Below are 18,867 nucleotides of genomic sequence, written 5' to 3'. Positions count from 1 at the left end.
TAGAACACTTCTTTTTCAAAGAAAAAATATCTTTTTCTTAGAGTGAATAATGAAGTCCACTGCAAGTCTCCCCTGTCCCTGGGATTCTCAAGGCAAGAACACTGGAGTGGGTTGCCATTTCCTTCTCCAATGCATGAAAGTGAAAAGTGAAAGGGAAGTCGCTCAGTTGTGTCTGACTCTTCGCGACCCCATGGACTGCAGCCTACCAGGCTCCTCCATCCATGGGATTCTCCAGGCAAGAGTACTGGAGTGGGCTGCCATCGCCTTCTCCAGCACATACAGTAGTATTCATAAATAGCTGCTTAACTGGATTAGTATAAATTCTGTTTGAACCCATTAACTCAAGTTTCTCAGTTTCTCTCCTTGTACCCTTAACAAAGGGCAACCAGTCTGGAGTTCACATTGCTCCAGGATTTGCTCAGTCATCCAGAGTTGAGCAGGAATAATATCACAGCATATGGAAACCGATAACCAAGTCAAGATACCCATGTGTGCAGACACCTAGCAAGGAAACTATGCTTAACTTAACAGAAAGGACAAAGCACTAATGGGATAAGGTTCATGTTAGCAATTTTAACACTGTCAACTTTGTGGAGAGAAATTCCATTTTCAGGGCCAAATATCTCACTGATAACCTCCAAGGCTAAGTGAAAACAATTAAAAGGTATCCTGGAGACTTCCATTCTCTAAAGACAAATTCTTAACTGACTGAATTATAATTTCTCCCTGCCCCCAGCTTTTTAAGGTTAATTTTTAATAGGCTGTTTCAAATGACAAAGTATAAAAAAGTCTACAGTGACAAGACTTCCCCCTAATTCTTATCCGACATCTGCCTAGTTCCTATTCCTTCAGTAGGTAGACCTTTTGCTTTTATTTTTATGCAACCTTCCATAGTTTCTTGTTGTATGGTTGTATCATCTTTACATAAGGAAGCTACCATATATATATATATATATATATATATATATATATATATATACACACACATATATATACATATATACACACATACACATATACATACATACATATACCCAACTCCATTGTCTTAAAGACTACTTTTTTCTTTTATGGTCAAAGATGATTATTCTTTGTGTTAATAGACAATATAACATTTATACCTCTGCCAGAGTTGCCTTCCACGATTGAAATCTTGAATATATAAAACTGAGTGAAAATGTTTCTAGGATCACGTTGTGCAGCTTTGATAACCGCATCTTTAGCCTGGGGAAAAAAAAAAAAAAAGGAATATTAGTGTGTTTTCATAAAACATATAAGGAAGATCTTACCATACTAATACTATCAATATAGTCACATTGGCTTAGGGACACTCATAATGAAAAGTCATGAACATAAGAAAAATCTTTAAAGAACTGTTCTATCACAATGCAATAGAAATCAAGAATTCTGCTCCTGAAAACAGGGCATATTATATATGTCAAACCAACAAAACACATTTTATATGTCAAACCTACTTAAAACAAGCAAAAACATTGCATGACATTTTTTTTTAATTCCAAAAGCAACTGACTAGTAAAGCAATTACCAAGAAATATCTAAGGAAAAGTGAGGTCCCAAAGAAGTAAATGGAGATTTAAAGCCATTGAAAAAATTTATTTATTCATCTATTGGCCATGCTGTGCAGCATGCGGGATCTTAGTTCGCCAACTAGGGATCAAACCCGCATCCCTGCATTGGAAAAATGGAGTCTTAACCACTGGACCATGAGAGAAGTCCAGCGACTTTCTTTTTCTGGTGGGCATTTGTAAACCTAGGCAAATGCTAACTTTAATTTAGCAAAACTAGCTCAGGAAAATAGACATCAAAACTCAAGGGACCATACTCTTAGGCTAAAGGTAAATCAGAAGTAAACTCACTTTTATCCACATTCTCAGGAGACTACAAAAAAAGTTACCTTGGTTCTGAGAAGAATGAAACAAAACAGGGTAGGGAGAACCAATCCCTAAGGTATAATATGAAGAGACTCTTTCATGTATCTACAGCCCCAAATCATATTATATGGGAGGCCAAAAGATATCAAGCTACGAATTTATCTTTCATTGATATCAAACATGGAGCTGACTGTGGCACAGACCATGAATTCCTTACTGCCAAATTCAGATGTAAATTGAAGAAAGTAGGGAAAACCACTAGACAATTCAGGTATGACCTAAATCAAATCCCTTATGATTATACAGTGGAAGTGACGAATAGATTCAAAAGATTAGATGTGATAGACAGAGTGCCTGAAGAACCATGGATGGAGGTTTGTGACCATCCCCAAGGAAAAGAAATGCCAAAAGGCAAAACGATTGTCTGAGGAAGCCTTACAAATAGCTATGAATAGAAGAGAAGTGAAAGGCAAAGAAGGAAAGCTATACCCATTTGAATGCAGAGTTCCAAAGAATAGTAAGGAGAGATAAGAAAGCCTTCCTCAGGGATCAGTGCAAAGAAACAGAGGAAAACAATAGAATGGGAAAGACTAGAGATCTCTTCAAGAAAATCAGAGATACCAAGGGAACATTTCATGCAAAGATGGGCTCAATAAAGGACAGAAATGGTAGGGACCTAACAGAAGCAGAAGATATTAAGAAGAGGTGGCAAGAATACACAGAATAACTGTACAAAAAAGATCTTCATGACCCAGATAATCATGATGTTGTGATCACCCATCTAGAGCCAGACACCCATCTAGGCCCACCTAGATGCGAAATCAAGTGGGCCTTAGGAAGCATCACTGTGAACAAAGCTAGTGGAGGTGATGTAATTCCAGTTAAGCAACTTCAAATTCTAAAAGATGATGCAAAATTCCAGTTAAGCTACTTCAAATTCTAAAAGATGTTGCTGTAAAGTGCTGCACTCAATATGCCAGCAAATTTGGAAAACTCAGCAGTGCCCACAGGACTGGAAAAGGTCAGTTTTCATTCCAATCCCAAAGAAAAGCAATGCCAAAGAATACTCAAACTACTGCACAATTGCACTCATCTCACACGCTAGTAAAGTAATGCTCAAAATTCTCCAAGCCAGGCTTCAACAGTATGTGAACCGTGAACTTCCAGATGTTCAAGCTGGTTTTAGAAAAGGCAGAGGAACCAGTGATCAAATTGCCAACATCCGTTGGATCATCAAAAAAGCAAGAGAATTACAGAAAAACATCTACTTCTGCTTTGTTGACTATGCCAAAGCCTTTGACTGTATGGACCACAACAAACTCTGGAAAATTCTGAAAGAGATAGGAATACCAGACCACATTACCTGCCTCCTGAGAAATCTGTATGCAGGTCAGGAAGCAACAGTTAGAACTGGACATGGAACAACAGACTGGCTCCAGATAGGGAAAGGAGTATGTCAAGGCTGGATACTGTCATCCTGCTTATTTAACTTCTATGCAGAGTACATCATGAGAAACGCTGGGCTGAAGGAAGCACAAGCTGGAATCAAGATTGCCGGGAGAAACATCAAATAACCTCAGAGATGCAGATGACACCACCCTTATGGCAGAAAGTGAAAGAACTAAAGAGCCTCTTGATGAAGGTGAAGGAGGAGAGTGAAAAAGTTGGCTTAAAACTCAGCATTCAGAAAACTAAGATCATGGCATCTGGTCCCATCAGTTAATGGCAAATAGATGGGGAAAATAGTGGAAACAGTGACAGACTTTATTTTGGGGGGCTCCAAAATCACCGCAGATGTTGACTGCAGCCATGAAAGTAAAAGACGCTTGCTCCTTGGAAGAAAAGTTATGACCAACCAAGACAGAATATTAAAAAGCAGAGATATTACTTTATCAACAAATGTCTGTCTAGTCAAAGCTATGGTTTTTCCAGTAGTCATGTATGGATGTGAGAGCTGGACTGTGAAGAAAGCTGAGCACCAAAGAATTGATGCTTTTGAACTGTGGTGTTGGAGAAGACTCTTTAGAGTCCCTTGGACTGCAAGGAGATCCAACCATCCCATCCTAAAGGAGATCAGTCCTGGGTGTTCATTGGAAGCACTGATGTTGAAGCTGAAACTCCAATACTTTGGCTACCTGATGCGAAGAGCTGACTCATTTGAAAAGACCCTGATGCTGGGGAAAATTGAGGGCAGGAGAAGGGGATGACAGAGGATGAGATAGTTGGATGGCATCACCGACTCAATGGACATGAGTTTTGAGCAAGTTCCAGGAAATGGTGAAGTACAGGGTAGTTTTTTGAACATTGAGTTTTCAGACTGCTTTTTCATTCTCCTCTTTCAACCTCATCAAGAGGCTCTTTAGTTCCTCTTCACTTTCGGCCATTAGGGTGGTGTAATCAGCATATCTGAGATTATTACATTTCTCCCATCAATCTTGATCCCAGCTTGAGCTTCATCCAGCCTAGCATTTCACATGAGGTACTCTGCATATAAGTTAAATAAACAGGGTGACAATACACAGCCTTGACATACTCCACTCCCAATTTTGAATGAGTCTGTTGTTCCATGTTCAGTTCTAACAGTTGCTTCTTGATCTGCATATGGGTTTCTCCAGAGGCAGGTAAGGTAGTCTGGTATTCTCATCTCTCTAAGAATTTTCCAGTTTATTGTGATCCACACAGTCAAAGGCTTTAGTGTAGTTAATGAAGGAGAAGTCCATGTTTTTCTGGAATTCCCTTGCTTTTTCTATGATCCAATGGATGTTGGCAATTTGATCTCTGATTCCTCTGCCTTTTCTAAATCCAGTTTGTACATCTTGAAGATCTCCATTCCCATACTATTGAAACCTAGCTTGAAGGATGTTGAGCATAACCTTGCTAGCATGTGAAATGAGTGCAACTATGCAGTACTTGAACATTCTTTGTACGAGGCAATATAGATTGTGTGTGTGTGTGCGCGCGCACGCACACGCACACGCGTGCACACTCAGTCAATCACTCAGTAGTGTCTGACTCTTTGTGACCCTATGTACTGTAGCCCACCAGGTTCCTCGTTCATGGGACTATCCAGGCATGAATACTGGAGTGGGTTGCCACTGCCTACTCCAGGGGATCTTCCGAATTCTGGGACTGAACTTGGGTCTCTTGCATCTCCTGCATTGCAGGTAAATTCTTTACCACTGTGTCACCTGGGAAGCCTATCAGGCATAGATTAGATTTCAATAAATATTTGTTGACTTAAAACCTAAATTATAGTGTTTTTACATTATGGCTGTACCAAGAATGAGTAAACATTAATCTTTACCTCAGGGTTACTTAAGTGCTAACTTTCTTTTACATCCATACAGAAACGTTTGTGGGGAAAGCTATACCTGCCAAAGAATCACAAAATTGCTTCAAAATCACTGATAAGTTATTATTGTACTAACAGAGGCCACAGTGCCATCTAGTGAATGTTATTCGTTTACTTCTGCTGATTACAAGCTCATTTTCACTCCTATAATGGAAAGGCATGATTTTTGGTATTTCATATAGCAAACAGAACCAATATAAAACCAACACATGAGACATGGTTGGTTGCATTTTAGGTCTTATAAATATTCTATAAAGAGTCTCATCTTGGGGCTGTTGTAAGTCTTATGACCATACTGCGCTTTGAGATTATGCTTTAGTTTTATCAATCTATAGTGATACAATGACATTCATGTATCTAAACTGCAGATACAAGCTGAGGATGGAATTTTTGTACTGAGTTAAAGAGTACTCAATTGTGTATGACTATTAACTTATAAACTATCACCAAAAGAATCCATTATCCTTCTCTTAACAAATATTAAAGTTTTATTATGATTTGCAGTAAATTCCATTATATCAAGTTGCAATAAATTACTCCTATACTTGTAACCCCAGCTCATTTCTCCCATATAAAGTCTGTCCATTCAAGTCTATGACTTTCACAAGCCAAACACTTTAACACCTTCGAAAATAAAAAAAAAATTAGGGTATTGGGCTTAAGGTGCTACAAATTTCCCAAAGACAGATTTGATGTCTATGAAACTACAGAGTTTAATATTGCCTCACAAAATGTACTGGAGATACTGAATAGATAATGGTGATTAAAAATTTACATTTCTACAAGTTAGAAAAATAAACTAAAGAAACTACCTATATTTAGCATTGTTATCTCAGAGTGATGTCACCAAATACATGAACTGATGAATCTGTAACATAACCTACTAAGAGTTCAGAAAATAGATTCTCCAACCTCTTTAACCCATTCAAATTGATTTATGATCTATGACTCAATGTTTCATGTCAAAAGAAAGGAACTGAGCTAGAGAAAGGAATAATGGGATGATTTTTAAAATAACATAACCTCATTCACTTCTGATAATCCAAGACATTCACATATTTGGTTACTTTTAATTTCCAATTATCCACAGTAGGAAGGACACAAATAGCATGAACAAATAGAATTCCTATATCAGGGAAACTGACAAGCATTTATGGAGTCTCTATGACTATTTTTTTAATATAATGAGTGTTTACTATGCAATAGGCTCTATGCTAGATATCAGACAAAATAAAGACATAGCCCTATCTTAGAGGAGGTATCAATTTAATAGGGAGCTAAGATAGGTATAGGGCTTCCCTGTGCTTCAGGGTAAAGAATCTGTCTGTAATGCAGGAGACGTGGGTTTGATCCCTGGGTCAGGAATATTTCCTGGAGGAAGAGATGGCAACCCACTCCAGTATTCTTGCCTGGGAAATTCCATGGACAGAGGAGCCTGGAAGGCTACAGTCCATGGAGTTGCAAAGAGTCAGACATGACTGAGCACACACACAAAACAGGTATACAGATAACTAGAAGAGAAGACATAACATAAGTACCTAGGTAAAAACAGATGTGTAACAAAATCTTAGAGGAAGACCAAGACTCAGAAATTTCCTTAGGAAGCTAAGACTGTCATTGTAATCCAGGCTTTGAAAAAGTTATTTCAAAAGGTAGGGATATACAGAAGAGGTAATTTGCAATACATAAGCATGGGAAAAGTTACAGAGGCAGAAAAACATGTAGTATGGTTAGGAAGCAGCAGGTACTTCAGTTGGGGACAAACATAGTACATGTGTACAGGAAATAAAATAGGATTATTTTATTTAAAGATTACGGAGGACCTTAAGTCTAAGGAATTTGGTCTTTATTTATAGTGAGCCAGTGAAAATTTTTAGCAAGATATAATAATAATTTATAAGATTATTCCAATTGTCTTAGAGGTAATGAAGGCTTGGACTAGGATAGTAAGGTAAAGATGGAAGACGAGACAGTTGGCAAAAGTAATGCAGAGGTAAAAGTGACCAGATGTGGAACATGACTAAATATAGAGGGAGAAGAAAGAGTCCATGAATGTGATATTTCAGTCTTAGATAGATGTATATACCCAAGGACAGTAAAAAGGTAGAAGTGGGCTGTGAGAAAGATCAAGGTTAGAGATATAGATGTGGGAATGGAGAGCTGAAGCTAAGAAAGCAGCTGAGGGATTACTGAGGGCATAGTGTACAACTGAAATAAAAGAATAAATTCAACAAATGTTTACTGAAAACTTATAAAACACCAAGAAAATAAATTTTAAAATGTTTACTGAAAACTTATCATGTACCCAGAATGTTCATGCAGTGTTAAGGATAAAATGGACAATGAGATAAACATAGAACCTGCCCTCATCCAACATTTGGGAAGAGACTGCTGGTAACATAAATAGAAAAGGAAGAGTCAGAGCACAGGATTAAGAGAGTATATCACACAGAGAAAACAAACTTACGGTTACCAAAGAGGAAAGAGGGTAGAGGAAGGATAGAATAGGAGTTTGGGATTAGCAAACACAAAATACTATATATAAAACAAACAACAAGGCCCTACCGTACAGTACAGGGAACTATATTCAGTATCTTATAATAAACAATAATGGAAAAGAATATGAAAATACATATGTGTGTATATATATATCTGAATAACTTTGCTGTAAATCAGAAACTAACAACATTGTAAATCAATTATACTTCAATGAAAAAGAGTATGTTATAGAAGCCAAGGAGAAAGTTTCTAGAAGGGAAAAAGTAGTTGACAGTATTATATTCTTTTGTGCTAGAAAGACCAGAAAACAAGAAGGACTGAGAAAAAATCATTATACTTTATCATTAAAAGGTCATTAGTGGGACTTCCCTGGCAGTCCAGTGGTTAAGACTGTGCTTCCAATGCAGGGGATGCAGGTTTGATCCCTGGTCAGGGAACCAAAATCCCACATGCCACATGGTATGGTAAAGAAGTTTTTTAAAAGGTCACTAGTGATATTCAAAAGAGCAATTTATAGAATCATGGACATAAAAATCATGAAGAGGGGAGTAGATGATGAGGCCAAAAACTTGTCTTTCCCTCTACTATCCTGGTGGCTCAGATGGTAAAGCGTCTGCCTTCAGTGTGGGAGACCTGGGTTTGATCCCTGGGTTGGGAAGATCCTCTGGAGAAGGAAATGTCAACCCACTCCAGTACTCTTGCCTGGAAAATCCCATGGATGGAGAAGTGTGGTAGGCTACAGTCCATGGGGCTGCAAAAAGTCGGACATGACTGAGCAACTTCACTTTCACTTTCTACTATCCTGTATGTGGTGTGTCAGAGAATTCTCTCACCTCCACTTTCATATTCTATCTAGAATCTGACCACTTCTCCCCATTCACACTTCCTCCATACTGGTTCATGCCACCATAATCTCTTGCCTAGATAATTTCAGCAACATCCTACCTCTTCCCCCTGCTTCTACTCTTACACCCAGCTCAATCTGTTCAACACAGTGAGTGAGTGATTTTATTAAAATGAGAGTCAGATATTATCACTCCTCTGCCTCAAACTCCCTCACTGGTTCTCCATCTCAAGAGTTAATGACATAAATCTTTACAATAAAATACAATGTCTTTCTTACAAATCTGTTTCCCTGCTACTTCCTTGATCATATCTCCTACTTTCCCTAATATTCCCTTAGCTCCAGACACACTAATCTCTCTGCTGTTCGTCAAACACCACCCATATGCTCCTACTCCCACATCCCCCACAGCCTTTGCACTTGCTACTCCTCTGTCTGGAATGCTCTTGTTTAAGATATTTATAGCTAGATCCCCCATTTCCTCAGGTTTCTACTCAAAAACTACCTTTTCACTGAGGCCTTCTGTAAAATTACAACCCTTCATTCCTCCTCTAAAACATTTACTACCCTTTCCTACTTAGTTTTCTCTAGCACTTATCACTGTCTAATATAACAGGGATCAGCAACCTATGGCCTTTGGGCTACATCCAGTTTACCATCTATCAAGCTAAGCTTTACTTTTTTTAAAGGTTGAAAAAATCGAAAGAAGAATACTTTATGACACAAAAAGTTATATGAAATTCAAATTTTAATGTTCCTAAATATAAAGTTTTATTAGCACAAAGTCATGTCAGTTTGTTTACATTTGGTCTACAGATGTTTTCATGGTACAACTGCAAAGTTGAGTACTTGCAAGAAAGACTGTGGCCTAGAAAACCTGAAATATTTACCATCTGGTTCTGTACAGAAAATATGTTGACCTTTTTAATATACCATAACATTTATTTTTTCATTGTCTGTGTCTCCAGTAGAATATAAACTCTGTAGGGGTAGACAGTTTTGTCTACTTTGGCCACTACTATATCCCCAGTGCCTAGAATAGTATTTAACATGTAGTAGACAGTTAATAAATATTTTTTGAATGAATGAATACTAAAAAAATATAGGCAGTAATTTTAGGTTATAAACTTTGGTAATGAAAAGAAGGACAAACTATAATTTGGGGAGGATGACAGGTTGAAGGAAAGCTTTCGGATAGAGAAGGCATAAAAATAATTGTAGTGACAGGGAAAGAAACAGTAGAGAGAAAAAGATTAAAAAACTAGCATTGAAATTTGTAGAGAAGGTCCCATGGGAAAGTTACTTCTTTCTCCGAGATAAGCGAGAAGAAAGAATGGATAAAGAGGAGAGGAGCTGATGTCAGTGGCTACAAACCCAGAAAATTAATTTTTGTTGTGGTTTTTTTTTTTGGCTAAAACAAAGGATAAAGCTTTGGGCTTAGGGATAAAAAACATTTCACAATTACCAAGGGTTGGTGGAGAGTAAGACAGAAAGTCAACAAGAGTCCGTTTTAGTTAGTGCTTATGTGAAAACTGTGGGTTTCCCTAGTGGCTCAGATGGTAAAGAATCTGTCTGCAAAGCAAACCTGGGTTTGATCCCTTGGTTGGGAAGATCCCCTGGAGAAGGGAATGGTTACCCACTCTAGTATTCTTGCCTGGATAATTCCAGGGACCGAGGAGCCTGGTGGGCTACAGTTCATTGGGTTGCAAAGAATCAGACACGATTGAGCGACTAACACTTGGGCTTCCCAGGTGGCAGGAGTGGTAAAGAACCTGCCTGACAATGCAGGAGACATAAGAGATGTGGATTCGATCCCTAGGCTGGGAAGATCCCCTGGAGGAGGGCATGTCAACCCACTCCAGTATTCTTGCCTGGAAAACCCCATAGACAGAGGAGCTTGGTGGGTTACAGTCAATAAGGTTGCAAAGAGTAGAACACAACTGAAGCAACTTAGCATGTGAAAACTAAGAAATTTTATCAGATTCAATAAACATGAATAAAAAAATTTCTGAACAATGCTCAAATAGATCAAGGGAAGGAGTGAAAAAATCACAAAATAAAATTAACCAGGCTAGGTGGGAATAGCAAAATAGTAAAATATGATGAACTGTGTGATTTTTTTCACCTTTCTGTCTGTCTTAGTGCACAGTAGACTATTCTTATATGGAGGGTATCAAATCGGTATCTGGTAAGTTTAAGACAAGAAAAATAAAATGGAGAAATAAACTAATAGTAATCAAGTAGGCAATCTAGCCTTAAATGATATAATCACAAACCGAGTATACATATTAGAACCCACCTGGTTTCCTGCTGCCTTATTCTTCCCTTCCTCACTACTAATACCATTTGAACTCCCAATTATAGGCTCAGTCCTACACTAGGCTCTAGAACCAAAGCTAACACAAAGGAAATTTAAGAAGCATTGCTTCAAGTCTTAGAAAACTCTAATGCAAACTAGTACAGCCACTATGGAGAACAGTGTGGAGATTCCTTAAAAAACTGGAAATAGAACTGCCTTATGATCCAGCAATCCCACTGCTGGGCATACACACTGAGGAAACCAGAAGGGAAAGAGACACGTGTACCCCAATGTTCATCGCAGCACTGTTTATAATAGCCAGGACATGGAAGCAACCTAGATGTCCACCAGCAGATGAATGGATAAGAAAGCTCTGGTACATATACACAATGGAGTATTACTCAGCCATTAAAAAGAATACATTTGAATCAGTTCTAATGAGGTGGATGAAACTGGAGCCTAGTATACAGAGTGAAGTAAGCCAGAAGGAAAAACATAAATACAGTATACTAACGCATATATATGGAATTTAGAAAGATGGTAACAATAACCCTGTGTACGAGACAGCAAAAGAGACACTGATGTACAGAACAGTCTTATGGACTCTGTGGGAGAGGGAGAGGGTGGGAAGATTTTGGAGAATGGCATTGAAACATGTAAAATATCATGTAAGAAACGAGTTGCCAGTCCAGGTTCAATGCAAGATACTGGATGCTTGGGGCTAGTGTACTGGGATGACCCAGAGAGATGGTGTGGGGAGGGAGGGGGGAGGAGGGTTCAGGATGGGGAACACATGTATACCTGTGGCGGATTCATTTTGATATTTGGCAAAACTAATACAATTATGTAAAGTTTAAAAATAAAATAAAATTTAAAAAAAAAAAAAGAAAGAAAACTCTATTATCTATTCACTTTGTATTCTCTTTTAGGTAACTGCAGTCTGGCTCCCCATGCTTGAGCTCCTCTTTAGAGCCAGTCACTTTAGGTTTGGAGCTCGACCTTGCTTTTTTTAGTCTATGTACACATACGCCCAGTGATATAAAGATTTTAGTCCTGCATCTGAGTCCAAATCTCAATGATTGAAGACCTGTTCCCTGATTGATGAGCTTATGTGATACCAACTACCTATGTGCCTGACTTATGGAATCTTTCCAACTTAAACTTTCCCCACTGCCATAATCTTCTGATTTGCTCATTAGGATACCCTGATGCCAACTGCTTTACTGAGCTGAAGGCAACTTGTTCATCTTTGTAACTTCAGAGACTATTACAGTATCTCATACAATATTCTTTCCATCTTGATGAGCTGATGAGATATCCCTCCTTGGCCTGCAGATGCATCCATCTCCCAGCTCTAGGTCTCAGTACTTCTCAATCTTCCAGATTAACACAAATCATAGAAGTCACAAAAGCTTTGTGATTCTCTTCTTTATACGTCTTTAAGTAAGCAGTGGGAAATTAACTTTCTGAAATAGTTAATGGTATTCTGAGCAGAAATATAATTAATTAGGTAACAAAATCTATGTGACATCTTTTCAGGTCTTTAAATAAATAGTAGTCAATTATCTTTCTGAAACAATTAAATGTTAGCCTGTGTAGAAATACGATGAAGTAAATAAACTTTCAACTTCTCTTTCAGGACTGAATTTATACAAACTAAATGGTAAATACTCTTGTGAAAGAAAATCTGAAGTATTCATTCAGACAAATAATCCTTCAAAGTGAACAAATCTTCAAAGAAAATGTCTATAATTACATCCTTTAATCACATATTTTCCCCTAAATTTGTCATTAAAACTTAAAAAGCAACCAAAAGCTTCATACTGGGTCCATACTTGTCCATCCCGTTTCTTTGTCCTACAACAATGCAATATAATATACTCCCTTCCCATCATGTGCATACTATTATGTAAGCAAAGGAAGAAATGTCCCAATTGCTTTGGGAAGTAGGAATGGCTCTATCCTCAAACAAGTTTTATCTATTTTACCTTCTAGAATTTTGTCCTGATAAGAAACCAATTGCTGAACTTTTTAAATAGTGGTAGAAAGGCAAGAGCTAACCCATAAAGTAAAAGAATGATATTTCATCCAAGTATTTGTTCTAACTGAGTGCCTGACCAAAAAAAGTGTTTACCTTAAAATTTATTCTGCTTCAAAGGACAATACTGCAGATGGTTAGTAGCAGATAACTCTGTTCATAAATTCCAATGATACACTACCTTTCAGAACAGAGTTAAAAATAAATAGTAAGCAATGGAATTAAGAGTCTATAAATTCTTTCTCCTATTGGGAAGTTCTACTAGTGTGTGAGTCAGGAAACTATCAATTTGACTTTGTCCTGTATGAAGGAACTCTCAGATATCCTAACCTAATAGTCAAGATATCACATTGTAATTATCTCTCTGCCACCGCCTATAACATATGCTATTTTTGAAAAAGAGATAAATTAAATGACCTTATCAAATTGTCCCAAATGCAGGTAACAAGAAGCCATGTTCCTCTGTAGCTTGGCCAAGTCCAGATCAGATTGATCAGCTGCATAAAATCTCAGAGAATAACAGTACCAGTGCAGGGCATCATCAAAATTGTGTACCTAAAATTTAATAAGAAATAACAAAATTACAGAGATATCTCTACATTCGACCCTAATTGGTCCAAGTCATCTCTAGAAACAAAAAATGGTAATGCTGAAATTTTTAGTCAACCAAAACACATCTTTAGTTGGATGCTAAGTGCATTTTATTACCAGCCTTGATGAATATAAGTCATAGTGGCAATCAATATTCTCTCTTCTTCCCTCACATCAACAAAATTAAAAGGCAACCTATGAAATTAGAGACAATACCTGCAAACTACATATTCAATCAGAATATGACCCATCAGAACAAGACCCAGTTTACCTCACAGTTAGTATCTCCCATCAGGAAGCTTCCATAAGCCTCTTATCCTTATCCCTTGGACTGCAAGGAGATCCAACCAGTCCATTCTGAAGGAGATCAGCCCTGGGATTTCTTTGGAAGGAATGATGCTAAAGCTGAAAAACTCCAGTACTTTGGCCACCTCATGCGAAGAGCTGACTCATTGGAAAAGACTCTGATGCTAGAAGGGATTGGGGGCAGGAGGAGAAGGGGACGACAGAGGATGAGATGGCTGGATGGCATCACCGACTCGATGGATGTAAGTCTGAGTGAACTCCGGGAGTTGGTGATAGAGAGGGAGGAACTAAAGAATCTCTTGATAAGGGTAAAAGAGGAGAGTGAAAAAGCTGGCTTAAAATTCAGCATTCAAAAAACTAAGATCATGGCATCTGGTCCCATCACTTCATGGCAAATAAAAGGGGAAAAAGTGGAAACATTGACAGATTTTCTTTTATTGGGCTCCAAAATCACTGTGGACAGTAATTGTAGCCATGAAATTAAAAGATGCTTGCTCCTTGGAAGAAAAAGTATGACAAATTTGGACAGCGTATTAAAAAGCAGAGACATTACTTGGCCGACAAAGGTCCATATGAGTCAAAGCTATGGTTTTTCCCGTAGTCGTGTATGGATGTGAGAGTTGGACCATAAAGAAAGCTGAGCATCAAAGAATTGATGCTTTTGAATTGTGATGCTGAAGAAGACTCTTTAGAGTCCCTTGGACTACAAGGAGATCAAACCAGTCAATCCTGAAGGAAATCAACCCTTAACAGTCATTGGAAAGACTGATGCTGAAGCTGAAGTTCCAATTTTTTGGCCCCCTGATGTAAAGAGAGGACTTATTGGAAAAGACACTGATGCTGGGAAAGATTGAAGGCAAAAGAGAAGAGCATGGCAGAGGATGAGATGGTCAGATAGCATCACCAACTGACTCAATGGACTTGAATTTGAACAAACTCTGGGAGATAGTGAAGGACAGGGAAGCCTAGTGTGCTGTAGTTCACGGGGTTGCAAGGGGTCAGACACTGACTTAGAGACTGAACAGCAACAAACTCCCAGTGGGGATGAATCACATCTTAGCATTTTTAAATAAATTCTTGTCCACTGCCCATTAATGTTCTGTATTACATTTAATAAATAGTATATAAGCAGAAAGAGATTATTAAGTATTTGATGCTCTATGATCTTTATAGTGAACACACTGTTTTATTTGTTAGTGTGAAGAAAGAATATAAAGAATAAAAATAGATTATTCCCAAACCTCAAAACTTTTGGCAGCTTGTTTCCAAATAATGTTGTGGAAATAGCCTATTAATTCTGATGCCAGTGGTTTTCCTGTTTGGTGACCTGAAAAAAAAAAAAAAAAAAAAAAGCTCTAAAAACAAGAATCAAGATCTATTACATTAAATAAAGAGCAATAACTGTATTCAGAACCTATAACCTTTACGTAATGGACAAACACAACCACATTCAGACAGGTTTTCATCATCAATTTTAGATTTTTCTAGCAAAATTGACTATATAATACAATCAGAGTTTGCTAGAATCACTGTAATTTTCCCATCAATCTGTAATAGTTTTCCAGCCCAGTTTCTTTTTAATGTGTTTTCTATGTTCCAAATTTGATCATCATCTGGTGCCTTAATGTTATTATCAGTGAACAGACAGCAATGCTAGAAATCATGAATAAGAAGTGTTTATACTATTATATACTAACTAGATCAGTTCAAGTTCACAAGAAAGGCCAATTATATCTTAAAGCCTTTGTAAAATACTTTAAGACCATGTTTACACATAAACTCTATTACTTTAAATTGTAATATGTCTGATTGTTTCTGGTCTAGACGTTTACAGGGCTCAAATACATTAGCACACACTAAAGTAAAGTTTAATCTATAGTAGAATTGTATACCTCTTCCAATTCCACCGCTTTGTCACAATCAATTTCCACAAAAGTCTTGATTAGAAAACAGAATCTCTCAGCAAAAGACACACAGATGTATAGAACAGTCTTTTGGACTCTGTGGGAGAGGGCGAGGGTGGAATGATTTGGGAGAATGGCATTGAAAAGGCATTTATATTATCATATGTGAAACGAATCGCCAGTCCAGGTTTCATGCATGAGACAGGGTGCTCGGGGGTGGTGCACTGGGATGACCCAGAGGGATGGGATGGGGAGGGAGGGAGGTTCAGGATGGGGAGCACATGTACACCGTGGCAGATTCATGTCAATGTATGGCAAAACCACTACAATATTGTAAAGTAATTAGCCTCCAATTAAAATAAATAATTTTATATTAAAAAAAAGTCTCTGACCCCTCAAGCAAGTCAGCAAAGTTTGTTCCACGATTTAGTCAAAAATAGTCACATGAAAGTAAAAAGCCCTGTAAAGTACATACCTAAAATATTATAATATGTTGAAAGTATAACTGTATAATTGGATACCATAATACAACTTTGGCTAACTGTAATCATGGAAAAGTAGTTATTCTAGATAATAAAGTTTTCTAATTACCTGGCAGTTTACTTTCATCAAACAAAATATTTTTAAGAAGTCTAAATCACTTACGGTTCTTAAATTTTTCTAAAAATCATGTTTTAAGAATTATGTTTTTCTTTTTTAAATATATTTTTTAAATGAATCATGTTTTAAAAGAAACAAAGAGAAAGAAAAATGCCCAGGAAATGAACCAATAAGAAAATCCGTTTTACCATCTGGATCTCTGATACAATGAGAGAAACCAACATGAAACACTTTCATCTCAGCCAGATCCTCCCAGAGTGGCTTCTCCAGCCTTCAGTGCTGGAAAGCTATTATCCATGAATATATCTAGTCTTTTTTAAAAAATTTATTTATTTTAAACATACTTTCTAGTTTATGAAGCATAACTATTTTTAGACTATTGAAGGTCAACAATTACAGCCATTGTATTTTATTATACTGTTAGTATACCATAATGATGACTTCAGGGATTATTGTATAGTAAAGAAATGGCAACCCACTCCAGTATTCTTGCCCGGAAAATCCCATGGATGGAAGAGCCTGGGAGGCTACAGTCCATGGGGTCACAAAGAGTCAGACATGACTTAGCAACTTCACATATTATTATACTTTTAAAAGTATTTAAAATGTTTTTATACAATTTATAAGGTTTTTCCCTCCCTTGTAATCAGGATATCTTTATATTTCCTTGTAGGTCATCCTTTCTCCCTTCATAATATACTACCATTAAAATGCTGAGGGTTGGAAAATCACATAACCAAGCTTATCAACACTGGGTCTAAAAATAACTAGATTCTTAGTGAGGATACGGAGGAAAGGTGTCATCAGTAAAATACACTTCATAGAATCTAGAGTTCAAAAGACTCAGAGATTATCTAGTCAAAAGATTTCCTTTAAAAATCAATGCCTTTGTTTTTATAAAACATGATTCATACTTATAAAATTCAAGCAATCTGGTAAACAACAGAAAAGCAACAAATCACCAAAACTTCCACCACTCAGAATAAATCCCAGTGTTAACATTAGTGACTATCGTTCCAGTAATATCTCTATATGTATAGAGTTGAAAGAACAGATTAGGGTAAGAATTTTCTAAGAAAGAGTTCACACTATCTGTGTTCTTCAGAGTATAAGGTTCTACAGAGAGGTGGGGGATTAATGGAATGCTGAGATTTGGCTCTACATCTTTGCTTTAACTACAACAACTCTAATCTGTTTTATGTGGGGCAGGGTTCACATAACATTGCATCACAAAAGGATGCTACTGCTGCTGAAAAGAAATAAAAAATTAGGACTGTAGTTCACAACCTTCATTATATAGTTGGAAAAAACCAAGATCCAGAGATATTACTGACTTGCCTGAAGGTACACAAACTAATCTGAGATCAAACTGAAACATGAAATTAGGCTTCCCATCTCACAATTTTCCACTACAGATGAGTTTTAAGCTGAGTCTATTTTTGTTGATATTTTGTTATTTTTGTTTAGTTTTCATCCTGGCTTACCACATAGGTGGAATCTGGTTAGGTGAATTGTTATAGTTAAACGATATTAGGGAGGAAAAATAGTGAGAAAAAGAAAAAAAATCTGTTGATCTGAGGATTTTCCTACTGTTCTGATATCCATCTCTGAAGGACATGCATATGAACACTTTTCTAAAACATCTGCAAAAATCCTACTGACCTATAATGATTTCTTCAACCTTCTCCTTTGCAAACAAGTCTTCCTTCCTTTGTAAAAGCATGTCAATGTGGAGTAGTTGAGCTTTACTAGTATCTTCTGATGACTGAAAATGTTCACAGATAATCTTCAGGAAATAAAATCCAACAGAGTCTCTGTTCAAGAAAACACAATTTTAAGTGGTGTGAATAAAATACCTTTTTTAAAAATTTGTTTGAGCATGACCCAAACAGGCAAGATAAAACTATATCTGAGCTTAAGTAATACCATTAAATATCTCAACAAAACTATTTGTCAATAACAGATAATTTAATTCACTTCCTATTTATCAAGCCACAAGCATTTTCTTCTTATAAATAAATATATACAGTTAGATAATCATCTCTCTACTAATATTTAATTATTCTTTTTCTCCAAAATGGATGCCAATTTATAAATAAATACTGTAACATGAGATATATCAAGTGAAGATACACGAACAGACATTAGAAATTTACTAGTCCCTTGTCATGAGAACTTTTATGATCTACTCTAGAATCAACTTTCAAATATACCATACAGCACTGTTTACTACAGTCAACATGTACATTACATTCTCAATATTCATTCATTTTATAACTGGAACTTTGTACCTTTTGATTATCTTCTCAAGTCATTATGCTATACAGCTTAAACTTACATAGTGCTGAATGTCAATTATATCTTAATAAAACTGAAAGAATGAAAAGAAATTTCCCAATTCCCTCGGTCAACAACTCCTTTAAAAAGTATGCTTCATTACACAAATAATGTAACAGTAGATAATGACTATGTTAAATGCAAAGAGTTCATGGATTGGAAGACTTAGTATCATTAAGATGGTAACACACCCAAACTGATCTAC

The 18,867-nt window shown here is 36.9% G+C and overlaps 1 protein-coding gene across 2 annotated transcripts in view; it reads right to left on the bottom strand.

Moving 5' to 3' along the window:
- TEX11 (testis expressed 11) overlaps positions 1–18,867 on the bottom strand; it is a 203,971-nt gene that overhangs the window by 83,825 nt on the left and 101,279 nt on the right. For both annotated transcript variants that reach the window (XM_002700044.5, XM_024988612.1), the window contains exons 14-17: positions 17,988–18,139; positions 15,063–15,148; positions 13,342–13,479; positions 1,122–1,224 (exon numbers count right to left, since the gene is read on the bottom strand). In XM_002700044.5, coding sequence (XP_002700090.2) covers positions 1,122–1,224; positions 13,342–13,479; positions 15,063–15,148; positions 17,988–18,139 — 479 coding nt within the window. The remainder of the gene's footprint in view (positions 1–1,121; positions 1,225–13,341; positions 13,480–15,062; positions 15,149–17,987; positions 18,140–18,867) is intronic.

The sequence above is a fragment of the Bos taurus genome, chromosome X, assembly GCF_002263795.3.
Source record: "Bos taurus isolate L1 Dominette 01449 registration number 42190680 breed Hereford chromosome X, ARS-UCD2.0, whole genome shotgun sequence".
In the NCBI taxonomy this organism is placed as follows: domain Eukaryota; kingdom Metazoa; phylum Chordata; class Mammalia; order Artiodactyla; family Bovidae; genus Bos; species Bos taurus.
This window is presented reverse-complemented; position numbering and strand designations above follow the sequence as displayed.